The sequence below is a fragment of the Centruroides sculpturatus genome, unplaced genomic scaffold (genome assembly GCF_000671375.1).
Source record: "Centruroides sculpturatus isolate CEXI.00-Female unplaced genomic scaffold, Cexi_2.0 scaffold1312, whole genome shotgun sequence".
NCBI classification, from domain to species: domain Eukaryota; kingdom Metazoa; phylum Arthropoda; class Arachnida; order Scorpiones; family Buthidae; genus Centruroides; species Centruroides sculpturatus.
Window position 1 is genome coordinate 111565 of NW_019385668.1, and position 18615 is coordinate 130179.

Sequence of the window (18615 nt, forward strand, 5' to 3'; positions counted from 1 at the left end):
ACAAGAAATGTATAAAATTACAGTACTGTATTAGACTTACGGTACCTAATTTACATACTGACAGACGATAGTTAGCGTAAAAATCTCCGTAGCGTGGCGCCACGCTAGACGGCGGAAATTATATATTTAATTATAACAAAGTTACAATAAGTTAATATATAATTATATATACAGTACCTAATTTATATATAATTAATATATAATTATATGTACAGTACCTAATTTATATATAATTTATATAATACTGTCCAGACGATAGAAATCTCTCCGTAGCGTGGCGCTACGGACGGCGGGAAAGTAGTTCGGCTTCCCGATGACGTTTGAGGTGTTTATAGGGAACTTTTACTATTTTTTACGGATACCGGTAGCAATTTTTTCGTAGTTTTATAGGAATCGTAACTATAGGGACCGTAATTATAGGGGGGTCGACTGTATATGTTAAAATGTATTTTTTTTTATAATTTAAAAGTCAAATACACAATTATTAAAACAATTATTATTTTAAAATTTTTTAGATAAAACAATGAAGATTACAAAGAATAAAATTAAAAATATAACAGAATAAAAATTTTGTACTAAATAGTAACTAGTTATTGTAAGTACAGATAAAATATGTTATAAATAATTGCTTCCAAGTATCATATCAGCTGCCTTTTCTGCGATCATAATTGTTGGTGCATTGGTATTCCCCGAGATAATAGTTGGCATGACTGATGCATCGACGACTCTTAACCTCGATACTCCTTTCACTCTAAACATAAAAATAATTTTTATTTAATATATTTTTGGTTTAATATATCTTTATAATAAAGAATTAATTTACGTAATACAAACAAAAAAGAAAATTATACGATTAGTGTTATTTAAAGTATATGATGTTAGATATATCTATTAATGATAGTAATATTAATTATAGTAAGATTTGTACATGTAAATTCTTAGCAGACAGATACGTTCTCTAAATTAGGAAGCCATAGCTGATGGCTGAATAACTATTTAAACTCCAAGGATAATTGTAGATGTTTCTTACAGTTTTTCTTTCAGTATAAATAAAAACATTCAAACTCAGTGTGACTTCGTAATTTACAGAACATATCTGGCTATTTAAAATTTATATTAAAATATAGTTTACATAATATGAAATGCGTACTTTAGTTGAGGATCCACAACAGTAGTTGGATCTTCAAAGGCACCCATTTTACACGTTCCGACAGGATGATACGCAGTCGTACTTAAAGTTTTTACAATACAGTGCAGTTCTTCATCACTGAATCTTATATATTTTTCGCATCCAGGTACTCTTGTAAAAAACGGCCGAGTTCCATATTTTTTAAATGCAGTGGACCCGCCTAATTTTAGACTTTTTTTCAGACCTAAAAATACATCATTACGTATATACATAATAAAAAAATACATTTTCTTTTGGTGTCGAAAAAAATATATTTCTCACCTTCGACAAGAACTAGAAAATCTTCAGGATGTGATAAATAATTTGGCTGTATAATCGGATGATCATGAGGATTAGCGCTTCTTAATTTTATGTATCCACGACTTTTAGGGTGAAGTAGTATAGGTATTATAGAAAATGTTTCTTTATAAGCAAATGGCTTAAAGTATTGCTTCCATACCTACATAGATGTTGGAGTTTTTATTGATATAAATATATATAATATAATATATATATAATTTTTTTAAAGATCGCAATTCCGGAAGGATTATTCAATCCTGTGATTAAAAAACTGTGGTTTTCTTTATTTCTGTATCATGATGGGAACACGATTGACTTAACATTTTATTAATGACTTGTACATTTTTGTTGACTTAATGAACTTTTTACCAGTTTCAAAACTGAAAATTCTTAAATTTCTAATTTATCGTGACAGCCAGCTTACTCTGTCTAGTAAGTAAACCAAAGGTCGCCATAGTGACTCCAGAAAAATTCACACATAACTAAGCACAACACAGTTTAAATAAATTTAAATAGTTATCCTAATAACTGGATCAGGACCGCTATCTTTTATTTCAATAATTCACCATATTCTAACCCCAATTCCAAAATCCCGAAGTTGCAATCCTTAATTCTATTCTAATAGTTTTATAAATATAACAGACTTCATCACTTAGCCCAAGTGCTGGTCTATAAAATTTTCCTCCGTCTGATGATAACGAAGCAGAGAATAAATTTAATTCGATATCAGGGAAATCAATCGATTTATTTGCATATATGGTATTTACATAAGCAACAGCTTCTATTCCTCCAGGTATAGTCCACAGTCCTTCGAAATTAATTCATGTTTTTAAAAAAATTACTAAAATCTACATATATTTGTGGAAAACGTTGTCAACTTACCTTTACCCAGTTTAAAGTATTTGGATATATCAGTTGGGCTAAATTGACGATATAGGACGTGTGTGATAGGCTTATCAATTAAAAATTCCCCACCATAAGTAAGAATATGATCTTGAAGATTATATCCAACAGCTAAATTGGAAATGACTGGAATCTAAAGATAATAAATTTACTATTGAATACATAATAAAATTTTATTGTAATGCTAACTAACATTCTTACTCCAAATTTTTCTAAATCTGCTTTAGGTCCAACACCTGACAACATCAGAAGATGAGGAGAGTTGACAACTCCTGCAGATAATATTATTTCTTTTCTAGCATATACAGTATATTTTTTATTAAAGCGCTCAAAATGAACAGCTCTGGCTCTTTTGTAATGATCAAAAATAATCTGAAATAATAAATTTCTTTTAAGACAGCTAGAAATATAATAAAGTACAGTAGAACCTCGATTATCCGCCCCCCGATCAACCGACCCCTCGGTTAATCGACCGTCCTAGTCGGCAAATTTCAAATGTCCGCTAGTGATGTGGCGCTACAATAGAGACGATTATTATTTTAAAAAATTTTTGTTAGGCTTAACATGATGAAAATTCAACGGTAAATAGCGATATACTAATATACTAATTACATGGGATATAATAATATACTATACTAATAATGGATTTTTTCATACTTTTCGGTTATCCGACTTTTCAATTATCCGACCAACCCCAGTCCCCAATTGGGTCGGATAATCGAGGCTCTACTGTAATGGATTTTTTCATACTTTTCGGTTATCCGACTTTTCAATTATCCGACCAACCCCAGTCCCCAATTAGGGCGGATAATCGAGGTTCTACTGTAATATTTTAAACATGAAATTGTATTTCCAATTTTTATGAATTTTACAACATATAAAGTAGAATAGAAGCCGTACAGAATTATTGCCGTTTAATATTATATGTCTGCAAACATAAAATATGTTATCTACTAGATTAAATAAAACAGTATAGTTTGATTTTAAACTTAACAAAGGATTTATTAATTATTTTACTTACTTTAGTAACAAATGAAAAGAGCAAAATTTTTAGATTAGGACGATGTCTCACTGGTGCTATAAATGCTTTATTTGAACTGCATCTTCGACCAAATCTAATAGTTGACTGAGGAAAAGTAAAACCTATTTCAACGTAAATTTTTATTTATTGAAAATAAAAATAAATTAATTTTTAAATCATGAGTTTAAAAATTTAATTTAAATATTCTATTAATTAAAATTCTACTGATGTGAGGTAGATAATAAGGACTTATCACTTTAGTAGTAATAAGCACAAACACCCAGGTATCAATGGAGTACATTTAATAAAAACGAAAAGAGGTGTACATTAGAATCGATTACATGAGCAATTAACATTAAAATAACCAAAATGCATTTCGGACTATCGGAATAGATCCTCTTCAATTAGTATACATATAAAACGGGGCTATAATACTTAAAATTATACAAGACAAAGGAACCGTTATAAAGGTATGATCATTGAACAATAAATGGATGTAGAGAAGATAGACTAAAGGAGGCTTCATAATGTTACACGGTAGCACGGTTTTAATTAATTTAATTGTACTAAGGGCAAAAAGCAATTTCTTTATATTAAATATTTTAGTTAGGAAAATTACAACTAGTCTCCGAGATACGATCGAGTCCCGTTACAGGTAAATCGTCATAACTAGAACAGTGGTGCACTCAAAGGAGAGCCAAATGGCTCTTGTACTTTCCAAGAAAGGAAAAACAAACAGTAGAAAATTTTCCAAAAATCTTTTCCTAATTAAAATTCATGTTTTTATTTATATTGTGTTGCGCCTTCTATTTCTCTACTACTTATGAATTATCGGTCACTTAAGGTAAGAATTTTATTAAATTTTCATTAAAATTTTGTTATCCGTTTAACTTGGCCTAAGATTAAATCCTGAGTGTGATACTGAACTAGAACATAAAAAGATAATAAGACCGCGCATAAGATTATATAACATCGCAAATCTACAACACTGTATATTACAATATAATCAAAAAATTACTTACTGTTTAGTGTACTAGCCATATTAATTCAGATATTATTATTAACTTAACAGAAATATTCATGTAAGTTTCAAGATTCTAATACACCATAAATTATACCGAAGAAATTTTTTGTATAGACTTGAAAATATATAGGCTATGTTTTTTAATATACATCACTAGTTTTTCTCACAATAAATAAGGCTGATTGTCATAATTTAGTCATAAGTCAAAGAATGACTATATTTATAAAAAGATATCCTTACTGCTTTGTTATATTTAATAATATCTTACTTGATTGAAAGGCACCATTAAAGTCGCTGATGGGGTATCCGGCGAATACACCCGCTTGAAGGAACGATTTCATTAAAGGAGTAATGTATACTGGAGAAGAAACTGTCAAATAACCACCAGTTTTATGATATCCTGAAATATAAGCACCATTTTAATTTAATGTGTACTTAAAATGTAACAATACTCTAGCATTGATATAGCTATTAAAAATTTTTAAATGTTTATAATAATTTTCATATAAAATTTTATATAGGCCTATTTGTATTTAAATACTAAAAAACTTTTGAAGTCGATAATAATAAATAAATTATTTTAACTTTTATTAGAAAAAAATTAAAGTAATTTACAAACTGAATTTTGACAACTTTTATTTTTTATATAGAAATATTTTATTATTAGAGCACAATATTAATATTATAGTTTTATGTACGCTTTGTGTTACGTCTTATGAAACTTGTCACTTTTCAGAAAAGAAAAAGAATAAATCAATTTATTTATATGTAACTTATCTCTTTCTAAATGTATCCATCTACAGAAAACGTAAAAATTTGCATAAATAGGTAAAGTAATTAAATTTCAGAAGATACACTGAAATAGAGTAACTATCTTCAGAACTTTTATTTATTTATTTACTTTCCCGGCTGTTATAACAGAGGGAAAGTATGGCGATCCGGCAAAAAAATGACCCACCCCAGGGTTTTTACATTTTCGACTTAAGACACCTCGAAACGTCTAGAAATGCAAAACAATTTAGGTAATTGCTGTGTGGGGGGATATAATTTCGATTACCCTGTTTTAAGCTTAATAACTCCTGTGCTTTTCGTTGAAAATTTCTGAAATTTTGCAGGAAGGTTTACTTGTTAAGGAGATTGAGGATTTTAAATTTTGATGATTAAAGATCGATGGGGTGGGGATATAGTGCAGTCGTGTGTGTCTCCAGTAAAATCGGACTTACTGAAGATTTTACTAGTTATTAGCATTTAAATTTTTTTATAAAACCCATCCACATCCTCATAATTAAGCGTTTTGCCATTTTCTAATAATTAAAATTAAAAAATTTTTAAAAATAAAATATAACAGATGGCGTCAGCAAATTTTTAAATGTAAAATTAAGCAGCTCGTTGCCGGTTTATTTTAACCTTGAAAACGGAAAATGTAGTCTACGAAAGGCTATCACAGAGTAGACCTTTATTTGAAGTGTCTCGCCCGCTTCAATATACGAAAAATATGTCAAAAATTCATCTGGTGGCAGCACAGTTGTAAAATCATGTTAATAAAAAAGAAAAATTTTAACTGTTATAATAATAATAATAAGATCTATGTGAGTGCATTTTATTGGATGCACATGTTCCACCCGCTGATGGCAAACACATATTAACATGTCTGGTATTAAGAGTCCCTTTAGGTATCTGTTTTATACAAACATTTTTGAATCATTTTGAAAATATGTCCATCCACTCTTTCAAAAAGATTTTATGCTTTAATTACACTTTAAATTAATTTTTTATTACATCTAATTGTAAAAAATTATTTATAAAACAACTGAATTTGTGCAATACAAATGACTTTCGAAAAATTCACACACTGATAATTTAATGAACTTTGATTATTGTGAATTTTTTCCTAGTTGAATAAATAATTTTTAAATAAAACAAGAATTTAGAACTTTATAGACTTATCATTTTTTAGATGTAAACTTATGTACTGTGCACTACATACAGTACATGAAAATGATCAATACATAGCATTAAACTCGTTTAAATTATTCTAAAAATTTAAACAATATGACTAAGTCATATTTTATGTATTTTGACTATATGATAATATAAATTTGTATTTAAAAATATTTTATAAATAAAAACAAATACATTAGTATGTTTCAAGAATAATATCATAAGTCAAACAAAAAATAATGGTAAAAATACATTCATAAATCTATGTATATATTATGTATAGAAATGTGATTGATTGCTTTAAATACATCTATAATAGAAATACAGTACAATAGAGACAATTTAGATACATTACACTTAAACTAATATTACCATTTTTTAAACGAAGAAAACTTCCAGAATAACATACATATATACTGTACCGAGATATTATATATTTTATGTATTTAAAGCTAAAAATTTATTCTTTCTCAGAATTTTTTACGTATATCTATAAATAGCAATTTAAATCACTCTCTTTAATTTTAGATACCTTGAAAATATTCTGCACATGGTTGTACAGTACATGTAATTATGATACACAGAAAGAATACACTAATGTTTTCAGCTTTCCCGAATATGCCGTTAAATGTAAACAATGGATTAAAGCAATTCATAGAAAAGATTTTGAACCAAGCAGTAATTCTGTAGTTTCATACATCATTTTTGTAGCATTTATCGTTAGAGAAAATGATGAAATACGTGATGATAGTACTGTTTTTACTGTTTTACGTAAACATCCTAGTCTAACAAAAAACGCATTTTCTACTAAATTTCCGAATGAGACATCTTACTTATCTACTATTCTTCCAGTAAAAAGAATCATTCCACAAGAAAGATCAGCTGAATTTCTCGAAAGAGAAGAAAACGGTATTAAAATTGGTTATCAGCAGATAAGATTAATTTTCGAGATTTAGAAAAATGTGTTAGAAACTTCATGCAGATTGGATTACAATATCATTTGAAATGGGTTTATTATAGTATATTTCTATTAATTATAAATTGTTACAAAATTAGAAATGATAATTGAAAAGAAAGGAAATAAGTTAGAAAGTAAACTATATTTAAAAAGTAAATTTAATACTGACTAGAAACAGCTTTGTAAATAATGAAACATGTTATATATTTTCTAACTAAAAGTGTTTTATTTATTTGATTTAAATTTTTATTAAAATTATAAGCACAAACTCAGAATTTTTTATAACACCTATTTAAATAGTTATAATTGATGCAATATAAATTTATTGAACATTATATGTATCTATATATTGTTATATATATCATGTTAAGTATATTCAGACTTACAGTAAAATATTATATGTTGTATTGTTATAAGACATATATTTCTCGAAAAAATTGTAAATGCAGTACCAGTTAAACTAAAAGTATAACGTTGCGGAATTAGTACAGGAAATCCTTGTTAATTCGAACTTGAATAGCTCGAAATTCCTTTAGTTCGTAACTGTACTTTTCCCCCGGCTGGGGATATAGAGATTTACACGTTAAAGAATTCGGTTAGTTCGAAACAAGGCTAAATTTTAAATTCGAATTGAATATTCTGTTCGAACTGTGATATACTACGTTAACTGGTTCATTTAGATCAGGGCTTCTTAAACTTTTTTTATTCACGACCCCATTTATGATTTTTATTTATTTCGCGACCCCAAAAAAATATAAAATAAAGATATATACAAATTTGCAAAAACAATAATGGTGTACTACCACAGTTCACTCTTGTGTTACAATGGAACAGAGACAACTGAATACACTGAAAAGCGACAACACTACACTAGTTCACACTACAGTGTTACTGAATCGTTGTCTCGCTGCACCAGAAGTGACACAAAGCGCAACTCACGAAACCTATGAGACAAAGTGTGCCATTTTCAAACTGTCACAAATTATTTTAAATATTTTGCATTAAAATCTCGCGATCCCAAGATTTCGCTAAGCGACCCCAAATGGGGTCGCGACCCATAGTTTAAGAAGCCCTGATTTAGATCAAAGTACCTCCGTGCTATAAGAGAACAATACACAAAGAATAATTCTAATCTGGTCAATATGGCTTTGCTTTTACAGTAAAGCCAAGACTCCACTAGCGTAAAAACGGGCGTAAAAACCTTTGCCGTAAAAACTTTTAATTACGTGACCTATTTGCGTTTGCGTCTGAATTGCGGTGGAGGTCCAGCTAGCGAAGTTTTTACGGCGACGGTACTATCGAAGTTATAAAGACAATGATTATATTCTACAAGTTTTTTTCTGTACTATAATTACAAATGTAGTAAAAATAATATCTTTACTTTCATATATTAACTTTTATTATCGTATTATTAATTAAGATAATATACAGCACTTATTAAGCTTTTTTTTTCATTATATACTCCTCTAAATTGAAGGATTTTCCTTTGGCCGTCAGTATCGCGTGATTTAGACATCCATTATTATAATCGGGATACTTCTTGTCGTAGATACACGAACATTTTCGGATGTTTTCAATAAATCTTTCCGGATCTATTCTAGAGTAGCCACGAGGAAACGTATACAAAAGCTCGTTTTTCGCCATTTTTGCACCGCTTCACAATGACCTAGATTTAACTGACTTCTGATTGGTACCGTTTTAAGGCGGTATTCGCGTCCAAAGTTGAACACTGCTCAATTCGCTTTTACGCTGGTTTTACGACCTGCTCAAGCGTAAAGTATCAGGGTCACGCGATTAAAAGCTTTACGGCGAGAGGTTTTTACGCCGTTTTTACGGTAGTGGAGTCTCGGCCTTACACATTTTCGGGAGGCACCTTACACACAGACTACGTTTTTTTATCTTATCTCATGCGTCTTATTTTTGGAATTGCAAGATTGATCTGCAAGTGCTAGATTGAGATATCTGTAGGCTCTAGGCTACTACATTTATGCACATCGTTCTAGACTGCATATTTTAATATCAAAAAACACTTACTACAACACCTTTTCTTGCAGTCGACGTTTATTAGAAAACTTTCAAACGTTTTCGGTCTTATTAAAAGACCTTTCTCAAGAAAATAAGATTAAATAAAGAACAAACATTGTAAATCGAACACTTAATACAAATAACTCTTTTTTGAATCTTTCGAACTGGCTTATAATCCGTTGCGAATGACGTTAGTGTAAACTTAGCAACGGAAATATAAAAAATATTACATAAATATTTAAATCTAAATATGTATAGTTGCCATCTCCCTACATTATTCAAAAGTACGTAATCTGAGATACATAGTGACTACTTCCTTCAATTATTAATATTATAATAAGCTAGAGGACCATGCTGCTGATATTTTAGTCGCTTCCCGGAAGTTGATTGCGAGGCCTTTATGCTTTGCCTTACAGATCTGCCAGGCTTCCGCGTAATGTCGGTGTTTCCTGTCTCGGACTATCTGCATTAGTCTTGCTTGGTCCCATTCGGATTATAAGCCAGTTCGAAAGATTCAAAAAAGAGTTATTTGTATTAAGTGTTCGATTTACAATGTTTGTTCTTTATTTAATCTTATTTTCTTGAGAAAGGTCTTTTAATAAGACCGAAAACGTTTGAAAGTTTTCTAATAAACGTCGACTGCAAGAAAAGGTGTTGTAGTAAGTGTTTTTTGCTACATTTATGCAGCTTACGTTTTGGGCCACTTTAAAAATAATTTGGACATTTCGAAAATTCTGCTTTACATTTTATAAAATCTATCTGGCAACTTGTGAGGTTCTCACCGGACACGTGCTGTTTACCTTCAGTTTATTCATATTATTATTATTAATTATTAATTAACGAAAATGGCATTCTATGTAAGTAGCATGATTCCGTTTCCTTAATAAATTACACAAATTACGTGACATTTGGCATATTGTACAGAAATATGTAAATCTCGTAAAATTCGAAACTCGATAATTCGAAGTCGCGATTATTTCGATCGAACTAATGAGAATTTCCGGTACTATATTCTATATAATCTAGATGACCTTGGCCAGGCCCACAATGAAGCGATCGTGTGGTAATAAACAAAACCGACATTTCTGGATCAAACAATACCCTGAAAATTTGCTAGGGTTCTTCAACCGTCAGGGTCCGATTCGGAGTTCCTGACGCCTTTAATTACGATTCACTATAAATGCTTATTAACGTTTTAATATATTAAAAAATCAATTTCTAATAAATATCTTTATTTATTTAAGTAAGTATTCATTAAAACTCTAATAATTACCATTTTTTAAAATCTTGATATCCGTATTATCTTCAGATTTAAGAAAATACGGAAATACTTCCTTCCAACTCCATCCGTAAGCACCTTGTCGAGCCCAATTATCATAATCTCGATGATTTCCTCTAACATATAACATATAATTTAAGACACTTGTACCTCCTAGAATCTTTCCTCTTGGCCATCTCGAGATCTTAATTATAAATTACAAATAATTTTAATTTAATATAAAATGGATCATTAGCATTAATTGCTAATCACTATTGTTACTATTATTTATCATGATTTTAAATACTGTAGTTATCATATTTAGAAATATTTTAGTAGATAAAATTATAGATTTTGTTTGGAATTATATGTAAAAAGTTTGCAATTATGATATGAAATATTGATATTTTTAATGATTAATATACAGTAAATACATTGAAAGTTCGTTAATAAGTTGTAAATATTAAACTTACTTTATCTTCGAAACCGTGACATGCATATTTCTGTGGTTCTGTTAAGTATTGCCAATCAATATCTGTTTTCTGATAACCAATAGCGTGTAAAGGTATATCGGTAATAATATTTTCATTATTTCCAGCTTCTAATAACAATACTTTATTTTTCACATTTGCAGATAATCTGTTAGCTAGAACTGCTCCCGCTGATCCACCTCCCACTTTAAATATAAATAAAATAAATTAAACTCATATTTAAACAATAAAAATATTTTTTACAAAAGTTAATATTCTTACGCATTTTAAATAGTAAAAATTAATTTTGATAATTATGTGTTACGCGATAATGTTGTAAAATAGTATATATAATACAATGAATAAATAAATATATTGATTTCAAGCAACCAAAATATTAAAATGTTAGCCTATAAGCATTTTGATATTAAGATTCGTTTTTGAAAGTAGTGATGATAAATTTACAATGATGATTTTAAATATTTACTAAGAAGTTACGGTATTGTTTGGAACATTAAAAAAAAAACAAATATTTCTGTAGATGACATTTTCATTTACCGCAATCATTGCCTTCTGTATTGCGACAATATATGAAAGTCAAGGCTATATGCTGTAAGTCTGTGCGATATTATTGTGAGCCCGCGGATTTTTACGGGGCTCTTAAAATAAAAAAAATTAGTGTTAATTGTTTTCAAAATGTAAACATCTTCGTTATAAAAAAACGGAGAGGGGGAAAATTAGACCAGAGGTCACCGGTTGTAGTAACAAGTCAATGGGAGAGTTGACAAGTGGCTGTCGAGATTGCACCATCATCGTCAACAAAGGTCGATCGCGTGTTAGATTTCCCACGACAATCATATAAAAGGTGCGAGCCACCGGAAGCTCGAGAGTTCGCACACGGAAGTTATATTTGGGATCTCCGTCTCCCTCATCTCCATGCAACGGACTCGACCTAGTCCTCGGAGGAGACACCGGTAGAAGACATCGACAACGTCCAACGCTTCCATAAAGAACTGTTATTACCGCATATAGCACTTTAGAGGTAATTATTAGCGGACTGCGAACTCTCTCTCCCTCTCGTAACGGAAGTAGGCATAGCTGTCATAGAGTAGACTAAGCAGTTGTCAATCGTAGACTTTGTAATTTTATGTTAATTGCATCTAGCCTATATAACCTAGAGATATATACATTTAACTCTGTGTAGCCTCCTGTATTTTAGTGTTAGCTGTATAATAAACCTTTATTTTATTATTTGTTAAACCTGTCTCCTGTCACTCCGAACCACAGCCACCTGTCGACTTTCTCACCCCCTCTCCCCTCGATAAAATGCCATCCAAAAGACAAAGTGGGCAAGCTTTACCAACTCGACGTGTAAGAGGCAAGTAGGGTGTCGACTCTATGCCGTCGTATTCTCACATTATCATATAGCTTCGTTTACGACTATGGCTTTTTCAAAAGTCACATTATAAACCAATACAATACAAAAACTATACTCGTGTCCATAGTTTAAGGAATTCGCTTTTTGAGGTGGTTATGGCTCATTCAACTGTGAGAAACACATCCCAAGAAGATAAGCATAACGTAGGAAGATGAAATTCAACAAGAAAAGAAGTTTGGATTCAATTGTTAAGTTATATGATCCTAATAGTGGCTTATCTTATATTGATAGGAATAAAAAATGAATATTTAATTATTCTTTATTCTAATTTTTCTATTCTGAATAATTTTTATCATACTATATATTTTCTATGATATAAGAAAAACCACTATTAAGACAATATATTAAGTTTTGTTATAATTAAAATACTTTCCCTCATTTTATACATGAACTGTTTATAATTGCACAATCATAAACAATTTGAAGGAATTATTATCATATTATTTACATTTTAAAGCGACAGTGAAAGGAATTGTGATCGGCAATGAATGCACTACTAAGTGTGCGTTTGAAAACCAAAATATTGTTTTATTAAAAATTACATTGGCACCGATACCAGAACTATATATAATGAAATTCTTGAATCACTATTTTTGCTTTTGATGTCGGAACGATTATTGATATCACGACTTTCCATAACAAAATAATTACGAATATAAAACGTAGTGATTGAATGAAGTTTTCATACTTTGTTGTGTTTCGTTTACTGTACATCTAAGATAAAACGGTAGTAATTTGTAAACGATTGATCTATGCATGCTTGACGGCAGTATGTTTTTGTAGATTAAAATTTTAGCATATAGAATACTGTTATTAATTAAGTTTATATCCAACATTTTTATTAGAGTGTAATAAGAAAGTTCGATTAAAATCGTTAAACAATTAACTGATTACATCTGGAACAGTTCAAAGATTAAGGGTTGGGCTCCCGGAAGCCGATAAACTAATATCATTTTAGGTTAACTAATGCATCACGACGTAATGACCTAACATTTCTGTAGAAATGTCTACTCTATACGAACTTAGCGTAATCATTATGTCATATAGGTCTGTACTAACGTTATATAATCGAATATTCCGACTTATCACATTACTGAATTAGATGACTCATTGCAAATTTATTTGCAGAAATTTTTTAAACATAAAAGTAAAGAAATATCAAAAACTATATATATTATATAAATTTATATAAAATATATAAATTTTAATCTACAAAAACATACCTGTATACCCTACAGGTACAGAAACTGCCGTCAAGCATGCATAGATCAATTTATTTAATTGTAAACATTGTTATTAATTAAATTATGCATTTATTTTAAATAAGGTTAGGTAAATTTAAATGAACATTAACCTTATTGAATTAGGTAATTCAATAAACCTCCACTCAAATATCTTTCAAAGGCAAAGTAAATACACGATTTTATATATTATTTTTCATTTTAGTTTTGATTCATTTCTGATTTAACTCAATCATATTAATTTGAAACAATTTCATTTCAGTTTGCTTTTTGAGAATAGCATTTCTTAATAGTAGAAATATCGGGTTTTATTGCCATTTCAATGTAAATATCAACACATTAATTTACGAAATTTAAAACAATAGAGGAATAAACCGGAAAAGTATTACAGGAGTAAGACTAGTTTTTACACTGCCTAAAATCTAGTTATTTACAATAAGTACAAATTAATATCATTTACTATTATAAATTGAATAAAATATTTTAAAATCATAAAGTTAAAATATTCTTATAGTAAAAATTATTTACAAATTCAGAAGATTTCAAATATATTAATTTATAGAAATTAATTTTCATATACTTGAAATAAATATTGTTTTAGTAATACTTAATTTGATAACAGTTTAGCAGTAATACTGTATCTGGGAGTATTTACTAATAAATGCGGGTCAAATACATTAAATATTAACACAATCCATATTTATTAGTAAATATTTGCCTAAATAATCAACACTTACATATATTGATATAATAATTTCGAATTACGTATACGTGTGAGGACTTATCGCAATTAAATTTACTCTATTAAATATCCACTATAATAGTTATTATTTTCACATGCCTTAGGCAGTTCACGATTTTTTACGTATTTTTTTTTTTTTTTTTTTGGTTTTTCCTTTTTCTTCTGTGTGATGACCTATTTATGATAATAAAAATAAATTTTAGAAATGATCTCTTTTATTGTATATAAAGCTTAATAATGTTAGATTTTATAAGATGAAATATTTCCTTTATCAGTAAATCGAAATAAGATATTATATTTCTCTTATAAAATTTTTAAATTGAATTCTCATTTTAATCTCTTTTTATACCATGGCTTAACTAGTTAAAACATTTCTTCTTGAAATTTATATAGAGAAAAAATTTAGGACGTGAGAAGGACATTTTAGTAAAAATTTAGTACCATCCATAATTTGTCACCATAAGCACTTTTGGAGCTGCACGCAACAAACTCTTTAACTATAATCACCTGTAACTTATTTGAGAATACCCCAATCTACTTTACAGTGGCGTACCGTGGGTGTCAGCCGCTCAGGGCGGAGGAAAATTTCGGCCCCCCCCCCTTATTTAGGTATTTCAATTTAAAAGACCAAAATTCAGTTTTGTCACAGAACAAGCAATAAAAAATTCGGTGGTAGTGCAGCGACCTGTTTAAAATAGTTCTATTGGATATTAGTGGTGTATATGAACGCGAATGAATCGTACAAGCAAAAAAAAAAAAAAAAGTTGAAAAAGTTATCCTCGGATGAAAAGGTTACTAGTTCACCTGAAGAGCCGATTCCCGGACTGTCCGGACTATAGCACTATCGGAGGCGCGATGCAAGTATAGATTAGGATGTTCCAAAATTTTACAAGATATTACTATTATTATTTATTGTGAAATTTTGCCGCTCCCTAAAAAGTGCCGCCCGGGGCGGACCGCCCCTACCGCCCCCCTACGGTACGCCACTGCTACTTTAATAATCTTTTGAATCATATTTCTAGCATTAAGTACAAAATATAAATTTTGTACGTAATGAAAACCCAACATCTATACTATACGCGTTACTTTATAGGCCATCAGTAATTTTGTCAAAATAGAGCAATATTCAATTGCGTTAATTATATAGGAAAACAAAAATAAATCTCATATACTTCAATTATCAAATGAGAAATATCTAACATTTCGGTACAATTCTTTTAATATACAGTATATATATTTAGTAAGTTTATATTTATTTCTTAATCTATAATTAATTCCATATGTGATTTTCATATGATTTATTAACTATGATATAGTAACATAATGAATTAAAAATAATAATACATGGTTAAATAATTTTTCAAATTTATAATTTAAATGAATATTTTATGAAGTTAGGAATGCTTAAAATAATTAATTACATCTTGTTATGCAATAAAAATTAACTAATTTCATGATACATTTATAATTCGAGTATTGCGTGAGAACGATTGAATCGATTTCTATAAAATTTTGTACATATATTGAGGATAGCCTAAAGTGAAGATTGAATTGTTTCAGTAGACTATTTTATAAGCTGTGATAGAATTATGAGTTTAATTGTAAGTGTAAAAATTTTCCACCGAATCAGTTAAGTGTTAAGTTTTTACATGTCACAACATAAATAAAATACTTTTTAAATGAGTATTTTACTTAATACCTTATTTTTCCGAGCGAAGCTGTGTATCTCGACTTGTTTACAAAGTTTAAAATCAATTGTTACAAATAATCTTTATTCAAGCTTATATATAACAAGTACAGTACATATAAATAACAATAAATGCTTTTTATTAATAATAAATGTAGTATTATGAAAATATATTCTCTGACATATTATCTATTAACAATTATAAAATTTATAACATTAATCTTTTTCATGCTTTCGTACAAATATAATACATTATACCTATTATAAAGGAGTATTGACATATATTTTTAATTTCCTTTCTCTTTTCTATATACAGAGTAAACCAAAAATAGATGGACAGTAAATGATAATTTTTATTCACATTACATATATAGTAGACCCCTATAACGCGGATTCATATAATGCGGGTTCGTATATTGCGGCAAAAAAATTGCGACCGTTTCGTATAAAGACGCTAAAAGAGACTCGTAAAATGCGGTAAAACGTCATCGCCGACTCGTGTCGGGACAGGATTGGTCGAATCTGGACCGACAGTAGACGAGCAGCCGAACTACTTACACGCTACGGAGAGTTTAGGCGGGTAAGTTGAGTTTACTATAGTCTGTACAGTATATAAGCCTAAATTAGGTACTGTAAGTCTAATACAGTACTGTAATTTTATACATTTCTTGTGAAAAAAACATTTATTATTCAAAGGCCATAAAAATTATTTCTATTAATGATGTCTCCAAAGTTCAATGAATTTTTCGCAGAAAAATAACTTATCAGAAAACGCGGCCGCCCTTTGGTTCGCTGCTCCGCGACGAAAACAAGCTTAAGCAATGGCATGGTCGAACGGTGCACACTCGGTAAGTAATCCTACAATTTTTTGTTTATAGCATATTTTATACAGATTATTCCCAAAAAATTATACGTGTTTTGGAAATGTTGAGTGAAATTAGTCTAGAATCGATTAAATTTATGGAAGAAAACCTTTCAAACAGCCGTAGTCCGTAAACTGCACACGTGCCGGGCTGTGATTGGCTCATGTATTTGAGGATTCCTACAACGCGAAATTCTTATAAAGCGGAACGTATCTACCGCGTTATAGGGGGTCGACTGTACAATTATATTTACTAATACAATACAATACAATTTTATCAAGGCATGTGCTGAAACTGCTGTTCATCACAATGTACACAACTTTGAAGTCTATATTTCACCATTTCATGCTTCGATAAACATTTTTGCACAAGTATGTTTGTGTATTAATTTCTTGAAATGCATCTCTAATGTAATTTTTCAACCATAATCATAACCAAGTTAAATATACACAATTGTTATAGAATAACCTTAACACAAATCCTCTTCCACGTACTTTTGGTTCACTCTGTATATACAGATTTTATTTGTTAAAAATATCTGATCTTCATATAATTTTCTATTTATCAAATCCTTATTACAAGTAAATTATATTTTTATATTTTCAAAGTTAAATTATAAATATTATAAATGATTGTAAATTGTAAGGAAGAAAATGAGAGGAAGTATTTTAACTATAGACTAATAAAACTTAATATATTATTTTAATAATGGTTATTCTGATATAGAAAAATGTAGTATAATAAGAATTATTCAGTACAGCAAACTTAGAATACAGAATAATTAAATATATATATTTTATTCCTATTAATATAAGATCACTACTATTAGAATAATATAACTTTTAATATAGTTAAAATACTTTACCTCGTTTTCTTCCTTAAAATTTACAATTAAAGTTATTTATAATATTTGTGTATATTTATCTAATATTAATAATTAAATACTAACGCTTTTTTATTTTAAAAAGCAAAAATAACTTAAAATTAAAATTATAATAATTATAAGAAGTACAAGTTGTAACGTGATTAAAAATACATTTAAATCTTTACTGACTATGAAAAATGGGTTTACTCTCCATAAACATATACTTAATTCTTTCTTGATAAAATATTATATTAATAACATTTCAAATTTATTAAGATTTACGTATATTAAGGAAAGAACTATTTATATAAAAGGTATTTATAAACTAAAAACTTAATGCCTAGCATCTATCTTTAGATTTCATTAATATACTAGAAAGGAAAAAATATACAAATTATGTCTAAATGCATTCACTCCAAAACCTTTTTCTCTATTCATCTATTTTTTACATCTGTAAATTTTTGCGTTTGTTAATGATTTTAAATATTGTATTTTAACATACATTTTAAACTTACCAAAACAGAAAATACAATTGATTGATATTTTCCCTTTAATTGTATTGCTGAGCAGTTAATCTAAATAAAATTATTTACACATTTCTATTTGAAAAAATAAAAATCTTCTCATCATTAATTTATGAAACATTGTGTACTTTGAACTTATACAATAGGTTAGAATTAGAAACGCCTAAAGCATCTTCGTAGATAACAA

General features: G+C 29.0%; 1 protein-coding gene across 1 annotated transcript in view; it reads right to left on the reverse strand.

The window, feature by feature from the left end:
• Window positions 1–598: 598 nt before the first annotated feature.
• Window positions 599–18615, reverse strand: part of LOC111641050 (glucose dehydrogenase [FAD, quinone]-like) — a 20155-nt gene continuing 2138 nt past the window's right edge. Inside the window, exons 2-11 of the mRNA XM_023387157.1 lie at window positions 11072–11274; window positions 10614–10803; window positions 4685–4816; window positions 3393–3514; window positions 2573–2743; window positions 2351–2504; window positions 2113–2276; window positions 1451–1628; window positions 1151–1373; window positions 599–751 (exon numbers count right to left, since the gene is read on the reverse strand). Coding sequence (XP_023242925.1) covers window positions 616–751; window positions 1151–1373; window positions 1451–1628; window positions 2113–2276; window positions 2351–2504; window positions 2573–2743; window positions 3393–3514; window positions 4685–4816; window positions 10614–10803; window positions 11072–11274 — 1673 coding nt within the window. The 3' untranslated portion in view covers window positions 599–615. The remainder of the gene's footprint in view (window positions 752–1150; window positions 1374–1450; window positions 1629–2112; window positions 2277–2350; window positions 2505–2572; window positions 2744–3392; window positions 3515–4684; window positions 4817–10613; window positions 10804–11071; window positions 11275–18615) is intronic.